Raw genomic sequence first — 20,105 nt, 5'->3', positions numbered from 1 at the left:
CATGACCTATGAGGGAAGATTGAAAAAAATGGGTTTGTTTCTTCTGAAGAAGAGAAGATTCAGGGGGGGACTTGATAACAGTTTTCAAGTACATAAAAGGTTGTTACAAAGAGGAGGGAGAAAAATTGTTGTTCTTAACCTCTGAGAATAGGACAAGAAGCAATGGGCTTAAATTGCAGCAAGGGCAGTTTAGGTTGGACATTAGGAAAAACTTCCTAACTGTCGGAGTGGTTAAGCACTGGAATAAATTGCCTAGGGGGAATCTCCATCATTGGGGATTTTTAAGAGCAGGTTGGACAAACACCTGTTAGGGATGGTTTAGATAATACTTAGTCCTGCCTTGAGTACAGGGGTCTGGATTAGATGACCTCTCGAGGTCCCTTCCAGTTCTATGATTTCTGTGAAATAGCAAACATAGGAAAGCCATTGAATTGCAACAGAAGAAAAGCACTGTGGATATATGTACAGGGGAAATTAATGTGCTTCCACCCTGGTATTAGCTAGCAAGGGGCATTCATAGCAGGCTGTGGTGCACTTGGCAGCACAGGGGAGAGGAGTGTGAAGAATCAAAATGTCTTCCTGTTGCCAATGCAAAGCTGCTGCCCCCAAGTTTTGGAAAGCTGCCAAGCAGAAGTGTTGCTAAGAGCCAATCACAAAGTGTTCCATGGCTGGACATTTCATTATTGGTAAACATGTGGACCTGATCTCCAGTGATCAGTCCATGTGTATCTGTGTTCACACAGTTGGGCACCTAACTTGGCATGAACACTACCACACGTGTGCATTAAATTCTGATATGTGAACATACCTGGCAAGATTGGCATCTGTGTGTTGAAATGGGTTTTATACATGCGATAGAAATCAAGCCACCACATTCACACAGACACACACATACTTGAATACTGAACATCAAGCCATGACTGTAGTTTTGTAAGTGCTGTTTTTAATAGCTCAGTGTTTCTTTGAAAGGAACAAGTTTGTGGAGTTTGACATGAAGCCAGTGTGCAAGAAATGCTATGAAAAATTCCCTCTGGAGCTGAAGAAACGTCTGAAAAAGCTGTCTGAGCTGGCCTCCAAGAAATCGCATCCCAAAGCTGTGGATTTAAACTCTGCTTAAACAGGTCTGTCATTCTGCTCACTGCACTCTTATCCTCACAGACTGCAGCTTGCAGCAGCTACTGATCACAGAGGGAGCTGATAAGAATGTCTGAAACAAACCACAGACAGATAGTACCTCCTCCAGCTTTTGTTACTGCAGCTTTCACCCTGAATGCTCCTTTACTCTGGCAGTTGCAAATTAACACTGACAGCATGGGGAGTTTGGCCTCTGCTGAGGGGGTAGGGCAGAGCAATGGGTATGGTAGTTAACTGGCATTATTCTGCCATTGATCAGGTGTACACCATTGTTTTTCTGTCTTTCATCGTTTCTACATTGAGCTGAAGTTCTCTCTCCTGTCGCCTGAGGAATTTGGAAAGAACAGTGGTTTAAATATCAGATGGTGAAACGTGCAGATTGTTCAACACCAGTTATAAGTATCAAGGATTCCTTAAATGACTTGTATGCAGAGCTTTTCACCTATAGAACAATGTTCTGAATGTGGCCCAAAATTACCATCATCTGATAACTGTTTGGTATGTCCAAAATGAGCTGGTCTTTGTCTAATTCCCAGTGAACAAATATCCATATCACAAAAACTGCCGCAGCAATCGCCCTTCTTGACACCCTGGTTGACATTTTCTCTAGGCTAGGCAAGGCAAGGAGTGAATGGGCACAGTGTCTATGCTGCCTACTCACCTCAGTCCAGGCCAGAGTGGATGTATAATGTCTGGGCAGTGCACAGAAGTTGCACTACTGTTTTCCTGGTTGATGTATAGAGGATTTCAATCTCTGAGGCTCTGTTTGATACTTTTCAAAAGTATTCAATTCCCTTACAATTGAAGGGGGATATGTAGTGCGAGGGTGAAGGCAGGGCATGCCAGGAACTAATATTCAATGTTTACTTGTCAGTTCTCCATTAGATCATTGATACCCAGGGCTTGGAATTGCCCAATGTGATATAATACCCTACCCACTGACACACCTGCCATTACCCTCTACAGTACCTGCAATATGACTGGAGGTGTGGTTACTCTTTTGCATAACAAAACCCAGTTGGCGGATCTGGTAACTGTTAAACACTTCAATCTGAGCCAAGCCTTTTCCCTTTGTTTGAATGGAAAGACTACCTTCTCAGCTCAGTTTCCATGACACTCAGTGTATGTCTACACTTCAATTAAAAACCCATGGCTGGCCTGTACCAGCTGACTTGGGTTAATGGGGCCTGGGCTGTGGGGCTGTTTAATTGCAGTGTAGACTTCTGGGCTTGGGCTGGAGCCTGGGCTCTAGGACCCTTAGAGTGAACCAAAAGAGCCTTCAGACTCATACCTATAAATCTTGTAGGAAGACACTAGCTGTGTCCACGCTACAATTTTGCACCTTTGCTATTACTGATGGAACCTCGTTGGTGGTAGCACCAGTGGATGTTGTTGTGTAGACAGGGCACTAAACAGCTTCTAGTGTTTTAACCACCTTGGGCATGTCTTCATTGCAGAATTAACTTGGGTGATTGGTGCCTGGCTTAGCCTAGCTCAGGTGTAACAGGCCACACTGCAGAGCATTACCCAATTTACTATGTACTTAGTGGTGCTGCAGTCACCTGTCTGAGATGTTAGGACTTCCGGAGGCACATGATACCCCATGGTTCTTAGCACTGCAGTAAGCTGAACCACACTGTGATTCTTTCCCATTGAATAAAGGGAGAACTTGTCTGTCCTGGATGCAGGAGGGGAATTGTGGGAAGGCATTGGAGGAGTATCAACACTTAAGTGATTTAGCCTGTGTCCTTGCTGCAGAGTGGGTAGGTTACCAGCTCGATAAGCTTTAGCCTGTACCCACAGCTGGGCCAATGAGCCCAAGTGTAAAGCAACACCACACTTGGGTGAGAGGTTTTTGTGTGTGGATGGGAGCTGGGTTAATGCTGCAGGGAAGACCTATCCCCTGTTGTCTAGTCCTGCTTAGAGCAAACTCACACAATCTAGTGGCTAAAATGCTGTTGGCTGCTCTACACGAGAGCACTTGCTGTTGCTACCACCAGTGAAGCTGCACCAGAGATAGTAATGGTGAAAAATGTTAGGGGAAAAGGTTAGTGCAGACAAGCACTCCTTGTGCAAGGCTCCTGGTTAGTTAGCTGCTTTCCTAATACTAACTGCCTTTGACTGCTTTACTTTCTGCTATAGTAAGCTACCATAACTGTTTTAACACCTTCTGTGCACTGCCTCCGCTATGGCACTTGTGAAGGGATGGACTCTCTGATCTAATTAGAGAGCTTGTCTGTCTTCCACCGTGACTATCAATCTGCACAATAACCTAGACAGTATTACTTTTGTCACCGTTTAATAGCACTTGAGGACAGCTCTTGTTCTTCTCTAGCCCTTGGCCCATCCTTCAGGTATGGGCACAAGGAACTGCACAATTGAAGGCAATCTTAAGTAGCCACTTCTGGGACCAGTCCACTATGCTTATTCTCTCTAGAGTTTGGTTGAAGGACTAAAGCACAGGCACTTCAGGTCCATGGGTATTTACAATTCATTATGCTGATTCTTCCTAGTCTGAAGCATGCAGCCCCTCTCCCCATGCCCTTGGTCACAGGAAGGAGCCCAATGCTGAATCTGAGCAGCGGGGTATTTTCAGCTGATTCACCAGTCCCAGTTCAAGAGACTTTCCTGGGAAGATGGCAATAGGACACTTGGCATCATATCTGCTTGTGAATATGCAAAAATTGAGTACTTCATGGACAGTAGTTGTCTTCCAGACCAACTCAAATCTTGTCAGCTGTTTCCTGCAGAGGCCACTCTTGAGTTTAGCAATGGAAAATGCAAATACATGGTTAAACATGTGCATGTAGAGATGAATGTGAATATCTTTGTACTATAAGAAGAGATGCAGTGAGGACTCTTATTTCCTCTCTAATATTTGAAATTCAGTAGATTAGGCCAGGGTTTGCTAGTATTTTACTTAAGGGAAGAGACACCCATAGACTCTAAACTTTATACTATATGGATAATCAAATGTCTTAAAGTGTCTCTCTTTAACTGTTAATCTGACAAATATTTCACTAGAGTCCTGCTTTGTAGAGCACATGGTTGTCTACAGAGTTACAATATCAGATTTGAGAGACTGAGCAATCAAGAGAGTTATGGGAAATAACTACAGAACAGCTTGGAAACATTCATCTTTCCCCAGATTCCACCTTTGGAAAAGTAAATGGCATAGGATGTAAAGCAGATGTAGATGTGATAGGATCTGTGGACTTCTTTAGGGCAGAGTCTTTTGGTGTGATGAATTTGCCAATACCTATGTGTTCTTCATAGTGTTGGAGTCAGGGGAGACTCTCTTTCATAGAAAGAAATTTATGACTAAGATGTGTGCATTTTCCTTTGCTCTAAATTCAGAAAGTCAAATTCATTCTTGCTGTCACTCGATTATCCTCTGTGGTGTTAGATGAATTTGGTTCAAAAGGCTAAGCTTGTATTACTTACCAAAAGCTGCTGTCCATTGTATACTTTCACAGTTTTAAATCTATATTTAAAATAAATCACTAATGCTCACTGACTACACTTGAAGATGGCAATGCTTTTAGCAACTGCGATATGTGCAGTTTACTCATATTCAAGGGGAATATTAATCACTTCCTTAATATCCTTCCTTATTACAAAACAAACTGCTATATTTTCTCTAGGGTTTGGGTCCTGGTCCTTACCCTCACAATTATCCACACAACATTAGCAAACATTGTTTAACCTTCCATGTTCAGAGTTCCCAAAGCCAAACGTTTTGTATTGCGTGATGCAGACTTCTGGGACTGAAGAGGTTAAGTGTTAATTTGAAACATATAGCAGGGGAGGCATTGGTTCGCAGATAAACCTGTGACTAAAGCAGTTGTTCTAAGAGGTGTTTAGTTCTTAGTTTGTAAAGCACTCTTAGTGCTAAGGATTATATAGAATGAATGAAGAAATGTATTAATACTAAAGGGACAAGCCCACTCCCTATTACACGGCATGTATTCTGCAGACTGCGGATTTCTTGTTTTATAGTACTTCTGAGTTTGTGATGTCTAACCAAAATCTGTGACTGCTGGACTAAAATATTATAATCTGCACCTGTTATGTATGTTCTTGTAATAAAGTTAACTGCAATACATTTTAAATCTTCACACTAAAGATTAAAATATAAAAACTATTGTATGTGTACTGTACAATAAAACCGGAATCTTTTGGATCTACACCTCTGATGTGACCCAGGGTGAATCACTCGGTAACTCCAAGGATTAGCCATATTCCTATTTCAGAATTGTGATGGTATTATAAACCCCACATTGGCAGGGACAATTAGCCTGTTCTGTGACACCTGAAGGGGAGACAGGTAATTAAGGATTAGACCAAACTGGGGAGAACCAGGCTGGGTGGTTCCTATAAAGGAAGGAGTGCAAAGCAATAGGGGGAGGAGATCCAGGAGGGAGGAGTTTGGAATTTCTTCTCTGGGAAAAGAACCACAGAGGGGCCTGCAGGAAGTATCTAGCCTGGGATTGTCCCTGAAGGGAGAGGGCAGTTGGAGAGAAGGAGACTCCTACAGCAGGTCTGGGAGCAGAGGGAGACTTCAGGGAAAAAACCCTGAAAGTTAACAGCTCGTGATAAACTGGGCCTCCAAGGAGAAAGCCCTGGGAGGCCTTGCTCAGTAATTGAGTGAAGAACTCTGCAGAGCCCGGGAGATGAGCGAAGAATCTGCAGAAGATTGAACCCAGGATTTTCATTCCTCTGGGTTTTGAGTTGGGACATTCTTACCCAAGAAGGGATGGGACTCTTGGTGTGACCTGGCCAGAGGACTAAGTCACCACACAGAGCACCAAAGTCTGGAGGAGGAAGGTGAGGTGGAGGGACTGCAGTACTGGGTCTTGCCATGAGGAGGTGCTCCAGGAGGGTGAGTCTATGACAAGAATGTTTTGCTGAAACATTTTTGATCAGTGCTGGTTCAAGGGTGATGTATTCATCAATGCTCTAGTATAGTGGAGGCACTGCTGTTGTGTCTGACACATGCCATGTAGCTAGGTTGGACTACGGATGTCAGTGGTGAATGGTATGCTGTAGTAATGCAGAGGTAGTATAAGCTATTGGAGAGGTTTTCAGATTATATTGAGGTTGGGAGAGCACTCACCAGACTTGTGGAAGAAAGAAACCACGTTGTCATCACTGATCTGCAACAGTTTATTTAAAAACAGGAAACAGAATAGTTTGGCTGCAAAGATTTCAGTACGGAGTCAATATATAAAACATTTATCAGATACTATATCTAATTAAATTGAATTCAAAGGTATGATGCCAGCATTAACACCTTGACATTGGTAGTCTCAAAGCATCCATTGCTGGCAATGGACATTGCATTGGGAATATCTGATTGGTTGCAAAAAGATCAATTATTCTGAAAAGTGTGGCACTCATTTAGATGCATAGAGATATTGAGGCCCTATTCTCCCTGCAGTGAATGTACAATCCTCCCATTAATGGCTGTGTTACACGCAGACGTCCAAGGGACAACGAAGCCCATTGTCCATACATTGGCAAACTAGAACGAGAGATTCAACAGCACTGCTTTTCCAGCACTGTCAAACCATGCCTCAAGGAACTTGGTGTAAATGCACTAAAAGCACCACATGTCCTGTGGTCACAGGAGGGTGGTTCTGATTTGGGAAGGATAAGTATTTGCTCTTCTAGTACTGGAAAGTAGTGTAGGGGCAAGGTTACCTCCCAGGATTTTTGAACTCTGAGCAGTTCTTATTGTGAGAAAGTTCTCTCTTGCTGACAGGAGTTGTTCATCACATGCTCCTCCATAGACAAACTCTGAATCAGGCTTTACCATTCAAGCTGTCTGCCAAACAGGAAGTTGGAGAAAGATCAAGAGAAATGAAAACCAATAAAATTAACTAATTGGAATTCTGTCTCCTGAAAGAATGTCTACATAACTCCAGGCTAGGAGCACTTCTATAGAGCAGGAAAATGGCTCTTTCAAAAGAGTTCTGTGTGTTATAGGCTCAATCCTGTGCAACCCTGAGTCACATTGAGTAGTATTTATAGGGAGTTGTCAGTGTAAGGGTCCAGAATCAGCCCTTAATAACAGCCCGAATCAGTGTGTGTTCATGCATATTGGGGAGCACTGTGCTGTTTCCTTATGAGAAAGGAAGGCTGGGGGACACCCAGGTGCAGTTACCAAAGGGGACACAAAAGGAAGTGCACTAGCTCACAACTTATCTAAGGCAACAAGACAGCAGACAATAACCATGTTACAGGAGAAATGGTTCTTCCCTTCTGCAAAGCCCTGTATGGCTTACCAGCCTGAACTGTCCAGGAGCCATGCAATTTCTCCCATAATAGCAGAATAGGATGGCTATTACTGTGAGTATACTAATGCTAGAAGACTGAAGTTATGTCCTATGTTGCTAGGAGGAAGGAATTGGAGGGGCATGTCCCTGTCAGAATGGAGGACACCATAGTAGATCTGAAGAGGTTTTCAGACTGCTTTTTCATGTATTAATTGAGGGCTGTGTCCATGTTGAAATCCAGGAAAACGCTGGAACGTTTATAATCCATATTGAATTTGTCCATTGGGTCTAGAACAGGAGAGCTTAAAATGTTAGCTAGCGTGTGCTCATTTGTGCTTCCCCTGTGGCAGTACTTCACCAGCGTGGCTTTCTGAAGAATGGGTGTGATCAGAGGTTTAATTGGCAGGACTAGTGTTAAAAGGGGTTTTGGTCTGGGATATGAAATGGAGGCTGTTTGGCACAGATATGAATTGCAGGCTTCTACCCTCAGGCAGGGAGGCGGGGATTCCTCTGCTTGTTCACAGCGTTCATTAGCAGCTGTACGTAGGATGTCAACAGGTCATCCATTTTGTAACCCTGCAGGAGAGAGAAACTTTAACCTAGTCTCTTGAAAAGAACTCTAGAAGGTGCCAGCTGGCAACATGAGTTGTTGTTCCCCAAGCTGTGTGCCCTCTGTACCTGTCCCTTATGTCTACCTCCTCTCCCAGTTCCTAACGTCGTTCAGATAATTCTTTTCCATGGCTCCAGTTGGTGTTACTACAGTAGCGCTATTAAAAGCAGTGCTGCGTACACTGCAAGAAGCCATGTGGTCCCTGGTCTAGTGATCAAACGGGGTTGGTTTGTAGTGGTTCAGCAAACTAATGTTTTACATTGTGGGCTGCCATCTTGTGTTTCAGAATCTCAGCTTTCATATACAAGTCACTAGTCCTTACGTTTGCAAAGGTAACCTTAACAATACGAGCCCTTATAAACCCATGCAGTGATGCTTGCCTGAGTCTTGCAGACAGCCTGAAACAAGACTTCTGGGAGAAATGGGACTCCCCATTCATTTAAATGGATCATTGACTCTGAAATCTAATGACAAGGTCTCAGTACTGCTAAATCATTTCGCTGCTGATCAAAGCATACCAGAAAAGGAAGATCATATTTCAAACTCTGTGAATTTTTTTTTTTTTTTTAATAAATTACTTTTCAGGATTTTTGTGTTATGACACTTTCACCAGGAGGGTTAGAAGGCCCTAGGGAGGGGTCACAACACCACTCACTCAAATTTGACCCAACTGCCCTCCCCGGTCACAATGGAGGGTTGACTAGGCCAAATCTGAGCTGCACTGCAACTCCGTGCACCAGGTCACAATGCCTGGAGAGGAGAGCTTGGCCCAGCTCCCTGGCACAGGAGCCACCACTGTGGGATGAGAGGTTTTTTATATATTGATTTTCATTTTATTTTGTATTTGTGAAAAGTACAGGGCTGTAATTGTATTACAAAGATCTAGCTGAGTGAAGTCTCATTTTGGTGTCTCAGGGAGGGGAAGCTTGGTTTGCTGGCAGAACGGGGGCAAGTGCTACTTTTTTCCCCTCACTTTGGCTTCAACCCATCACTCACTCCTCCACTGCAGCTGGTGCCATAGAGCACCAATCTGCTTCTGACCTGCGAGACAGTTTGTCAGTTAAGCTGGAAGAACAATTACTGTTTTTGCAGGGAGTCGAAAGAAAGCTCTTGTCATCTCCATCAAGCCTAAAGCCAGTCATGGCAGGAAGCAGTGTGCTTGTGACAAAGGGCTAGGTATAAAGACCTGAGTCAGCACTCTTCACAGCCGCCCCAATCAGGCAAAGCAGATTGGAGCTGACTATGCAAGGCTGTGCCTAATTTGTGGGTGGAGCAGGGCAGAAAGGCCTATTAGCCAAAAGCCCCCAAATAGGCACATGAAGGAAGAGCACAGGAGGGAAGCAGGCAGTAAGAGGGAGTGAGAGAGTGCTCTCCTCTGCTTGGGAACGGTCTTAGGCATCCTGTGAAGATGGTGGGATGCAACTGTACATAAACTGCCCAGGGCGTTGAACCAGCAAAAGGGTCTCTGTGTAATCTGTGGACTGAGACAGGCAGAACGAAGGCGGCCCTGTTACAGGGTCTCCTTCCTTTTCTGGCTGTTTTCATGTACATCAGCATCCTTACACCAGGTATCTGTGATGCTTATAGACATAAGAAGAAAGGGAAAACTGAGGAGGAGAACATGTATGGGACAGTGAGGCTCCTCACCAGAGATGTCTCGCACAGAATCCGGCTTCCCCGCACCAGGTTTCCAATTGTCATGTGGAAGTATGTGCTGCCACTGCTCCAGTTCGAGATTTTATTAAAGGGGTAAACTGTTAAGATGTCCTGCAGGCAGAAAGAGACATAAATAACCAAACAGTGCAACAGTTCGGAAGGAAAACAGATTGTGCCAGGTTAGAGAAAGCACTCCAGTAACGCAAGTGTATCCTTTCATCTCCTAATGCCTTCCGTTAGGGACTGGCACACAGCTGTTGAATTCAGCTCATGCCCCAAACAGCAGCACAGCATAATCCTCCCTTCCTGCACAGAGCAACTGATCCCTGCGGTTTTGGGTTTCTGGAAGACTGTTGTTCACTGTTAGCCTTTACCATGCCATGCTGCTGCTTATGTTAGTAGCCATTAAGCCATTGGATACACCAGTGCCTTTATTTTTTGTAAAAAGCAACATGGTGACATTCACAATAAGAATTTATAGGGTATGTTTTACACTGCGGCTGGTCCAGGTCAGCTGAATTGGGCTCAGGCTGTGGGGCTATAAAGTTGCTGTGAAGATGTTTGGGCTTGGGCTGCAGCCCAGGCTCTGGGACCCCGCCCCTACGTGGGGGTCTCCGAGCCTTTGCTCCAGCCCAAGCATCTACAATGCAATTTTATAGCCCTGCAGCCCAAATTACCTGAGCGGGGCCAGCCACAGGTCTATTGCAGTGTAGACATGGCCCTGTTCTGCAGGCTTGATAGAGCCAACTACACTGACAGGCCTACAGTCTGATTACCTGTCTCTTTCCATCCTACGTATTTGCTGTCCTGTAGACAGCTCAGCTTTCCTGCCACTAATTCCCTAAAGCTGGTTCCTTACTATCTGTTCCATCCACTTGGCCATACGCCTTCAGCTGGGGATTGCTCCTTCCTCATCGCATATCCTTCTTGCCACCACTCCCCTTTACAGCTGCCATCAAGTCTTTCCTTTCCCGGGCAGAGATTGCTTGTAGCAATTGCCTGAATTATTTTGGAACAGCAGCTCTAATCCCAAGCGGTGATTTTGGGCACCACCCATCCTTCAGTTTCCCAGAACAAGAATAGGGGCTCTGTTTATCTCCTCCTAAGATCCAAGTAGAAGGTCCTATCCCTTGTTCCTTAATGGGCCTGGCCAGTGAGGGGATCCTTCGTTAGAGCTGCCAAGCTGAGGTAGCCTGCATTTCCCAGAGAGCCAGACTGCAGCGTCCCCCAAGCGCTGGAGAAGTGACTCTTACCTTGGTCTTGGGGTGTATTAGCGAGACTCCTTGTTTGTTGACTGCTATCAGTATGATGTCTGGGAAACTTGGCTCGGAGGTTTGCTGGTGATCAGGAACAAAATAAGCGAGTGTTTGTGAGGAGGCGAATGAAGATTCCTATTAATCGCAGAGACCTTCAACTTTCCCCAATGTTGTTTACTGTCACTATCAAATTAACACTGAGGCAACAAGCTCAGAAAGTGCCATGTAACCATTACCAAGGGTGACTGTTCTGAGACCATACCGAAGACTTGCACAATGGCTGTTTAAAGGCAGATCTAGTTTGCTAGCTCTGGGCTATCGGGCAGTAGTTCTCTCACTCTGCTTTGCGGCACACTCTTCCTGGTACTGCACAAACCAAAATGTGTTGAGGGCCAAGCTGTGGAGGATGATGGGAGATTGGAGGGGGACTGTGGCAGAAAAGGTTAGTAGTGTGCACTGCTGCTGGGGAAGAAAGGAGTAGAAGGCATCTGCATTAGGTTGAGGGCAGCAGGACCCAGAACACTGCATTCACGTTAGGGAGGCACCTACATGATCAAAGGTCTCCAAAGAATATATAATGCAGCAGTTGACCCCAGTCACCGAACACCTCCCCCTGTGCTCCTCTCTGCACTGGTTCCTACCAACCAAGAATTCAGTTCAAGCACCCCCATGGGGAGTGGCCCTGGATACCTGAGGGGGCACCTCTCCCTGTGCCACCATGGCCCCCTATGACAATTATGTTTCACCGGAACAAGAAGAGTGGTGAACAGGACAGAGGAGTTTCATGAACCAGAGCTCTCCCAGGAGCTGGAACTAGACTACTGACTCGCTCTCACAAGAGGGCAGGGACCACGAACCTCACCACAAGGAAAGAAATGAGTTTTGCTTTCCCTCACTAATGTGTTCCCACAGTCTCTCCCCCTCTCTTGCAGGTGGCAGGAGGGGTGGGGGCTGGAATAGCTTCCCATTTGGCAGATGAGCGCACCCCACCTGGTGCTCCCCTGGCAGAACCATTAGTGCACGCGAAATGAGAAGCCGCCTAGACACACCTTCACTTCGAAGAAGGCTGACCCAAATGTGGGCCACCGGTGGATCAGCTTCAAGAAGGCAACCTTGGCCTCGTCCACTGTTTTGCCCTCATGTTTGCTGTAGGCGCCAATGATATTCTGTATAGAAAAGGGACACATGCACCCCAGTAAGTGAGAGAGTGGGGGCAGGCTTTCCCCCACCCAGGGTTTGTCCTGCAGATATGCACTCACCCATCACACTGCAGGATCAGTCACGTGGCCACATCACCCCAAGGCAGCAAGGGGCACCTATGCCTGCAAGAAGAGGGGAGCCCCGGGGTCTCCTGCAGCTGCCACGAGGAAGGAAGGTGGAAATCGCCCAGCAGCTCCCCTTACCCAGGTTTCTGCCCTGGACTCCAGCAATGGGAACTGAAGATCCTCCCAGACCAGCAGCTCCCCACCAGGCCTGAGTGAAGGTCACCTGGCCCAGCAGCTTCCCTGGCTTGGCCTCCAGGCAGCACAGTGGGAAAACTCCACCCAGGGCTCCCAGCTCTCCTCCTCCGCTGGGCCTGGGGCAGAGAAAGTGAAGCTCATGTAGGGAGGGGGAGCTCCTAGCAGTTCCTGTCTGTCCTCTCTCCAGGGGGCTGGATGAGACCCTGCAGAAGCAGGTGCCCCAGAGGGAGTGGCTGAGTCAGGGTGGGAGTCAAACACAGGGGAACTGTTGCCTCCACGAGCAAGTCTCACCTGTCCTATACAAATGGGTAGGACAAGCTGTGCCCTGGCACCTCTTGTCAATGCATACACCCTCTGATTCCCTGCCAAGCAGCCATCCAACCCTTCTCTCTGCCTGGTAGGGCTGAGGGGTCTTTGTCCTGTTTGTTATGAATTGCGCAGAGGTGTGTATACTGCCTCTGGCTGCTACATGATAACTGGCTACCCATGAAAGGCTGATTATGTGAACCGGCTTTGATGTGGATGAAGTTAACTCTCAAATCCAATGACATTTCCTAACTGAGCGTCCGTCCACCCAGCCATGGTGGACACAGAAAATGAAGAGGTCTGGGGTCACAGGTGCCAACTTTTGTTGGCGCCGATGGGTGCTCCCGCCCCCTGCCCCGACTCTGCCCCCTCCCTGCCCCTATTGGATCCCTCCCCAAATCCCTGCCTTGGCTCCACCTTTTCCCCAAGCGTGCCACATTCCTCCTCCTTCTCTTCCACCCCTCCCCCCCAGGCTTGCCACGCGAAACACCTGTTTCGCGGTGCAAGTGCTGGGAAATAGGGGGGAGAAGCAGGACGCGGTGGCCCGCTCAGGGGAGGAGGTGGAGTGGAGGCAGAAGTGAGCTGCCAGTGGGTGCTCTGCACCCACCAATTTTTCCCTGTGGGTGCTCCAGCCCCGGAGCACCCACAGAGTCAGCGCCTATGTCTGGGGTGGTCTCTGAGAGGACTGCACAGCTCTGGGGACACAGGCACATGTCAGAGGATTATTTAGAGGATGCAAAATCTGGCTATAAACAGGAACAGGCTACGGCTGCACTTTGAGCTGGCGGCCTGACTCCCAGCTTGAGGAGCCATCCTCGCGCTAGCTCTCCGCGAGCTGGGCGTGTAAAAGAGTAGCCGCGGCAGCGTGAGGAGCAGGACCGGCTGGCTGCCTCAAGCACAGGTGTAGGGGCTTTTACCTTCTTCCACTCCTCCAGAGCCATCGCTCGGATCAGATTGTCTGGCACCAACTCCTTCAGCATCTTGGGGATGGCTGCCTGCTGCGATCGATCCTTGTCAAAACGGACCTTATAAATCAGCCCTGCTATCTGGACAGCTTCCTCCTTGGAGCACTTGTGATATCCTCGCAGATACTTGGGCAGCTCCTGGAAGGCATAAGCAGTGAATCTGTGCAGAATGGTCTGTGGCCAATATGGGCCAAGCCAGGCAGAGACTGTGAAATGGAGATGCAGGCCTCACAGATCAAGCCCCCGGAAAAGGCCAGCCCTGAAGGGTAAATTTATATTGACAGATGCCAAATTGATTATTATGTGTTTTAAAATCTGTGTGTGCCCCTGGAGCTATGATGGTGGCTGCCCTGTCTGAGCTGGAGAAATAAATACTCCGGCAGGATCGGTTTCTCCACTATATCGCCCTGATCACACTGCATGACATGAGTTCCCTTACTGGCCATTCCCTAGAGACGTAGTTACCTGGTGGTAATGAAAGATGGAGTCAGCCTTCAGGTCTTTCCCGGGAGTTACAGTCAGCCATAGCTTCCTCATGAAGTACACCTGGTAAGTCACAGCCACAGCAACCCCTACGGGAACAACAACATTGTCAGTGCTCCCCAGGTCATCCTCTAAGGAACTGTAGCCCTTTTGGGTCAATGCTTCTGTTCCCTGAGGCCAGTTCTGATGGGTCCACATAGCTCAGGGCTATTGTACTTTGTAGGTTTGATTTATTTATAGAAATAATGTTAAAGATCCTGGCAAATGAAGCCTGCACTATTGTTACTGTCAGTCGCTGTAGGTTTATAACAGGAGCGAGCTGATGCGATGGAGGGAAGGGAATGACAGTCCCACGTGTACACTGCTTCGTGGAATGGCAAGAAATGGCAGAGCTCCTTAGCTGTGTGTATTATGTCCGGATCCTACCCCATCACAGTGAGCAATTCCTGCCACCTCTCCTACCAAGCATTCACTGCCAGCTGCCTTTGTGAGAGGAGATGCTGATTTTAGGTGCCTGTATTTGACCCCTCTGGCCTGATGTTCCGAGTGCTAGCAGGCACATCTCCTGGTAACTCCAAGTCGACAGGCTTGCCTGCTCAGCGCTTCAGACAACGGGGTTCCAGATATCTCCAAATGAGCAACTGAGAGTCAGTGGCCACATTTGGCAATTGTGACCCCAGTCCTTTGGAGAAATTAGCAAGAAAAGTGGGTGGAATTTGAGTTCAACCCAAATTTAGAACTACAAGCTTAAGTGTGGGAGGGGGAGAATTATAATCAGATTTAACCCCATAAGTGCTTTCCCTAAACAATACAAGATAACATGGGCTCAGATATTAAACTGGCTGCCAGAATAATCCACATAACAAGCTGCTAATGAAGCAAGGAACTGAATTATATTGAGAGCCTGTGTAGTATTTGATGTGTGTACCTGGTGACATTGGGTCTGGCAATGCACAAGTCCCAGACTGTAACTTGCAATCATCAGATCCACGAGTCAGCACGTTACAGATGCAGAAACTCAAAGGTATCAAAGTCAGCCACCGCTACCCATATACAGACCAGTTCCACTGTCTTTAACAACCCTGTCCTGGCCGCCCCAGGTCAGCTGGTTCCTAGTACCTCGGCAAACGACACCAATGATGCACACGAACACTATGCCAGAAATGGGTTTTACCAGCCCACCAATCAGACGTTCACAAAGGATGAATAGATCCTGCTTTTCACCCACTGCTCTGCTACAGATTAACACAGCCACCAAGAGTAGATCCCTTTCCTTACCATCTTTCCCTGGCTTGTTCTTCCGAGTCCAGTCAGTAACCTGCCGTAAGGAGTCAAAGAAGTAGTCGGCCTCATTCTGACTGATCACCTGCAAGATGCAGAGCAATGGGAGGAAGGAAATTGCATCACCCAGAGACAGTGAAGGTCAGTATGGCCTGAACTGTTCCTGCCAACAGTACAGACAGCGAAAGCACAGGCATGGAGGGGAAGGATCAGAGGCAAAGGGAAATGAGAGGAGAGATTGGGGGGGGGAGTAGGGGGAAGGCTAATGGAAGTGTCCTTCTCTCATTGGAGTTTTACTCTGTTTATTCTTTTCTTCCCTCCTCCCTGGCTGCTTGCCCTTAAAACAGATGGAAGCTGCCTTCCCTGTTCTCCGCCAGCTCCTGCTGCTGCAATATTGGCAGACACAGGGCTCCTCTCCCCTGGAGCTCAGCGCTTTGCAGACTATCTATTGCTCCTGGTGCACAAAGATCAAATGGCACTAGAAGGAGAGGGAAGACCTGCTGGACTGCCAGCACCAACAGCCTGGCTTCAGCTTGAGTCAGAGAGGCTTTTGGGGGATGAGCTAATTCAAGGGTGGTATTGAGCACCCACCATCACTATGGAAGCCAACTGGAGTTACAGGCCAACACCTCGCAGGGTCCGACCCTAAGCATGAAAAAGATCTGACCACAGCAGTGTGCAGTAAGTGATCTTTCTCCTCCCGATACAGGAGTGTGGCCCTCAATGTTCTCCCCTGCTGTTCCCAACTACTCATCTTCACATAGGGATGTTACCCACAGAGACCACAGGTCCTAAACCACCTTGCACCTTCATGGAGTCATGGAAACATAGGGCTGGAAGGGACCTCGGAAGGCCTTCAAGGACCAAGTAAACCTAGACCAGCCCTGATAGGTGTTTGTCCAACCTGTTCTTAAACATCCAGTGATGCGGGGGATTCCACAATCTCCCTTGGAAACCTATTCTAGTGCTTAACTATCCTTATAGTTAGAGAGTTTTCCCTAATATCTAACCTAAATCTCCCTTGCTGCAGGGTAAACCCATTACTACCACTACTACCTTCAGTGGTCATGGAGAACAACTGATCACCATCCTCTGTATAACAGCCCTTAACATATTTGACTCATCAGCTCCCCCCTCCATCCTCTTCTCTCCAGACTAAACATGTCCTGTCTTTTTAGCTTTTCCTCATAGGTCAGACTTCCCTGCCACGGTCCATTGTAGCGCACCTGAGCGGAGTTACCTTGTCTGCGATCTTGACAAAGAGGCTGAATCCTTCCCAGGAGCTCAGCTGCAGTTTGGAGGCAATGGTCTGACACAGGTTCCGGATTCTGGTGTTTGTTCCCACCTCAAACACCTAAAACATAACAGAGGCCCTGATGGAATGCACTAGGAAGAAAGGGGTGCTTAGAGGCAACAGATTCAGCTGCGCTGACAACTCAGAACTCTCTGTGGGTCTAGGTCAGTGGTGGGCAACCTACGGCCCTCGGGCCGTCAGGGTAATCCACTGGCGTGCCGTGAGACACTTTGTTTACATTGACCATCCTCAGGCATGGTCCCCCTCCTCCCCAACTCCCAGTGGCCGCGGTTTGCTGTTCCCGGACAATGGGAGCAGCGGATTACCCTGACGGGCTGCGTGCAGCCCGTGGGCCGCAGGTTGCCCACCACTGGTCGAGGTAGATCTTATGAACCAAATGAAGAGTCCGATTCAGCCACTGTTCTGCACACAGCAGCACCATACTCCATTGAAATGTGGCCCAACATGAATCAAATAAGTCAAGGGTGGGAAAAAGAGGGAGTTCTCACCTGCTCTGTATTGTTAGGGAAGCAAACCTTGTGCGAGATCTTGGTGATGTTCTGCTGGATGGCCTCCACCTCCACGTTATGGGGAGCCCACTTCCGAGAGCCACTCCTGGAAAACAACAACCCAAGGCACTTCAGAGCTGGACATTCACTCATCCCCCTGGGGATTTGCAGAGTGAGATTAAACTGAAGCAAAGACCCCAGCACTCTGGCTTTGGGAAAGGAGAGTTTCCCACTGCACCTATGGTCCTAAAGCATGTTAAATATATTAACAGAGCAAGGATGTGTGGGTTGATTGGATCATCCATTAAAAAGCCATTCTACTCTGCAAAGTGGCCAGATAAAAATGGCATTTGTGTGTATTCGGCATCTTAGCTTCTGTCTTTAATAGCTAACGTAATTTTTTCCTCCTGTTTGCGAGACCATGGTGAGAGAGCTAGATTCTATTCTGCTTCATGCATCGTCAAAAGAATTTAACTGCGATTCCAATGCAGAATTTTTAATACAGCTAATGATGCAGGTGCCACTAAGCCCCCAGCTTGGAAGGGCTGTGACGTAAGCAGAGTCAGGATGAGCTCTACGCTGACATCTGGTGGTGAATTATGGCGAGTGTGGAAAAGAACTCCAGGGGCTGATCTTGTTTGCATAGGCACACCCACTCGCCTGGCAGGAAACAACAGCAACTCAAAGTGGTTACTTTGGCTGGTGTGGGATCCCCAAGTTCTCTGTTATTGGGGCAGGAAGAATAAAGTTTTGTTACCCTGATTCTGTGAATCAAGGGCAGTGAACCTGTTGTATGACAGAAGGACTGAGTGAGTTCTTCACCATTACCTAAGTAGCACTTGCTTGACAAGGGGCATGGGTTACAAAAGCCAGTGAAGGGAGAGAGGATGGGGTCAGGTATTTATATCTGATGGTATGGGCCCTCTTTGAGGGTTTGAAACACCAATTGCACTACCTCCTCTCTCCACTGTTGAATGTCAGAGCTAACTTTCCATTAGGAGTCTAGTTACAGGCTGCTGAGCTGAGTTCACTTTGGGCTAATGGTGCACTAGCACTGGGGCTCCCCTACTATTGCTAAGAGCTGAAATCACAAAAGAGCTAAAATTATTAAGAGCTGAGATCACTGAGTGCTGTGTTAACTAGTGGGGGAGCCTGAAGCTATATTGCTAAGCGGCTGGTGGAGCAGCTAGCAGAGTGGAGCTGAGCAACTCACAGGTCGGTGAGCAGGGCAGAGCCTTGTGGGAGCGGCCCAAGGAACAGCTGAAGTGGAGCAGAGCTGAGCAGCTCACAGGCTGGTGAGCAGAGCGGAGCAGCTGCCAGAGCAGTTCGTGGACAGCGGGAGCGGCTCACGGGACAGCTGGTGGAGTGCAGCGGAGCAGCTCGTGGTGAAGGCTGCGGCGGAACCCCTAGATACAGAACCCGGCCCTTGTTGCTGCCAACTCAGATGGGCAGAAGGGTTACAGTTAGAAGCATTATGTTTTTACCTATCAACTGTGAAATTGGCATTGTGGAATACACTTCCACGCCAACCCTGCTCAGAGTCACACTGCAGGTAGAGCTACACTTTAAGGTAAGGGGAGCTGGGTCTGACTCAGTCCAGACCTCAACAGAGGCACAGAAGGGACAAAGCTAGCCCACTGTTTTAGGGTGCTGCTATTCTCTCTGTTTCCTGCACTTTGTGGAGTAGCTCAGGTAGAGAGGAGAAGTGGGGCAGACCCGGCTTGCTGTGGCCAGCCAGATCAATGAGGAGACGTGGGATGGGGGGACCCACAGTGACTAAGAGAAGAATTTGGCCTGGCCTCTTACCCACCGAACGGAGTTATTTTGGTGTTTTTAAAACCTCATTTCTTCTAATTTAGTAAAATGTGAATGTCAGTTAAGGAGGGGAAAACTGAACCTAACATTTGCTTAACAGCACGGCTGTTGATACGAGCCAGCCATCTGTGCCCGTTCAGCTCACCAGGATTCAGTCATTCTCGCCTGGCTTAGGGTCAGATAGCAGCAGCACGGGCCACTTCTCCCTGCATCCTGATCTAGGGACCTAAGGGATTGGGAAAGAGGTGCCATGGTTCAGGGTCCCAAAAAGAGGACACTGCTGAAGCAGGAGGGAGAGAGGGGGTTCTGGGAGAGGGAATTTGGGGAGAGCTAGAGGGGTATATGTAAGTACTGGGAAGGGTATCTAGGGGGGTGCTGGAACGGTTACGTGGGAGTACTGGGAGCGGTACCTGGAGAGGTACTGGAGGGGATGTGTGTGAGTACTGAGAGGGGGGGTATCTGGGGAGGTGCTGGAGGGGATGTGTGTGAGTACTGGGAGCGGTACCTGGGAAGGTGCTGGAGGGGTTGTGTGAGTACTGAGAGGGGGTATCTGGGGCCTCTCTCAAGGTGGTGGGGGAGCGGAGCAGTGTCGCCGTCTGTCATGGTGGCAGGGCAGCTGGTGCAGACCCAGGGATGCAGCACCAGCCATCAGTTAGCACCTCCCTGCTGAGAGCTGGAGCCTGGTGGATGGGATCTGGCAGCTGCAAGGGACACTCAGTTGCGGATGAAGGGGAGGGACCTATCAGGATTGACGAGGTCTGCTCCCTAAAACACCTGGATATTATCTCTTATTTGAAAAATCCGTCAGGACCGAGTGTGGAGGATCGAACAAGAGGCAATGTCTGGGAAAACCTGGATGTATGGTAACCCTAGGTGGGGAGGAAAGGTACCCTGAGCACCTGCTGGGACGCCAGCCCTGGTTTTCCCCACCCAGGAGCCATGGCAAGAAGGTGCAGCCCTGGAGTACCAGAGATAGTTCCAGAAGCCCAGATTGGCATCCCCTCTCCAGAGTTTAGGGGAGTCTTAGGAAGCCCACCTTCCCCATGGGCTGGTGGGAG

At 48.0% G+C, this 20,105-nt stretch overlaps 2 protein-coding genes across 7 annotated transcripts in view; one reads left to right on the top strand and one right to left on the bottom strand.

Moving 5' to 3' along the window:
- Positions 1–5,323, top strand: part of LIMS2 (LIM zinc finger domain containing 2) — a 52,188-nt gene extending 46,865 nt beyond the window's left edge. For 5 of the 6 annotated variants that reach the window (XM_054039118.1, XM_054039115.1, XM_054039116.1 and 2 more), the window contains one exon: positions 970–5,323. In XM_054039118.1, coding sequence (XP_053895093.1) covers positions 970–1,117 — 148 coding nt within the window. In that variant the 3' untranslated portion in view covers positions 1,118–5,323. The remainder of the gene's footprint in view (positions 1–969) is intronic. The other variant, XM_054039114.1, reaches the window with a different exon arrangement.
- A 963-nt stretch (positions 5,324–6,286) lies between these two features.
- Positions 6,287–20,105, bottom strand: part of MYO7B (myosin VIIB) — a 94,189-nt gene continuing 80,370 nt past the window's right edge. Inside the window, exons 41-49 of the mRNA XM_054040408.1 lie at positions 17,233–17,338; positions 16,670–16,783; positions 15,427–15,514; positions 14,131–14,237; positions 13,618–13,803; positions 11,984–12,100; positions 10,932–11,015; positions 9,670–9,789; positions 6,287–7,988 (exon numbers count right to left, since the gene is read on the bottom strand). Coding sequence (XP_053896383.1) covers positions 7,899–7,988; positions 9,670–9,789; positions 10,932–11,015; positions 11,984–12,100; positions 13,618–13,803; positions 14,131–14,237; positions 15,427–15,514; positions 16,670–16,783; positions 17,233–17,338 — 1,012 coding nt within the window. The 3' untranslated portion in view covers positions 6,287–7,898. The remainder of the gene's footprint in view (positions 7,989–9,669; positions 9,790–10,931; positions 11,016–11,983; positions 12,101–13,617; positions 13,804–14,130; positions 14,238–15,426; positions 15,515–16,669; positions 16,784–17,232; positions 17,339–20,105) is intronic.

Source organism: Malaclemys terrapin, chromosome 9 (genome assembly GCF_027887155.1).
Source record: "Malaclemys terrapin pileata isolate rMalTer1 chromosome 9, rMalTer1.hap1, whole genome shotgun sequence".
NCBI lineage: Eukaryota > Metazoa > Chordata > Testudines > Emydidae > Malaclemys > Malaclemys terrapin.
This window is presented reverse-complemented; position numbering and strand designations above follow the sequence as displayed.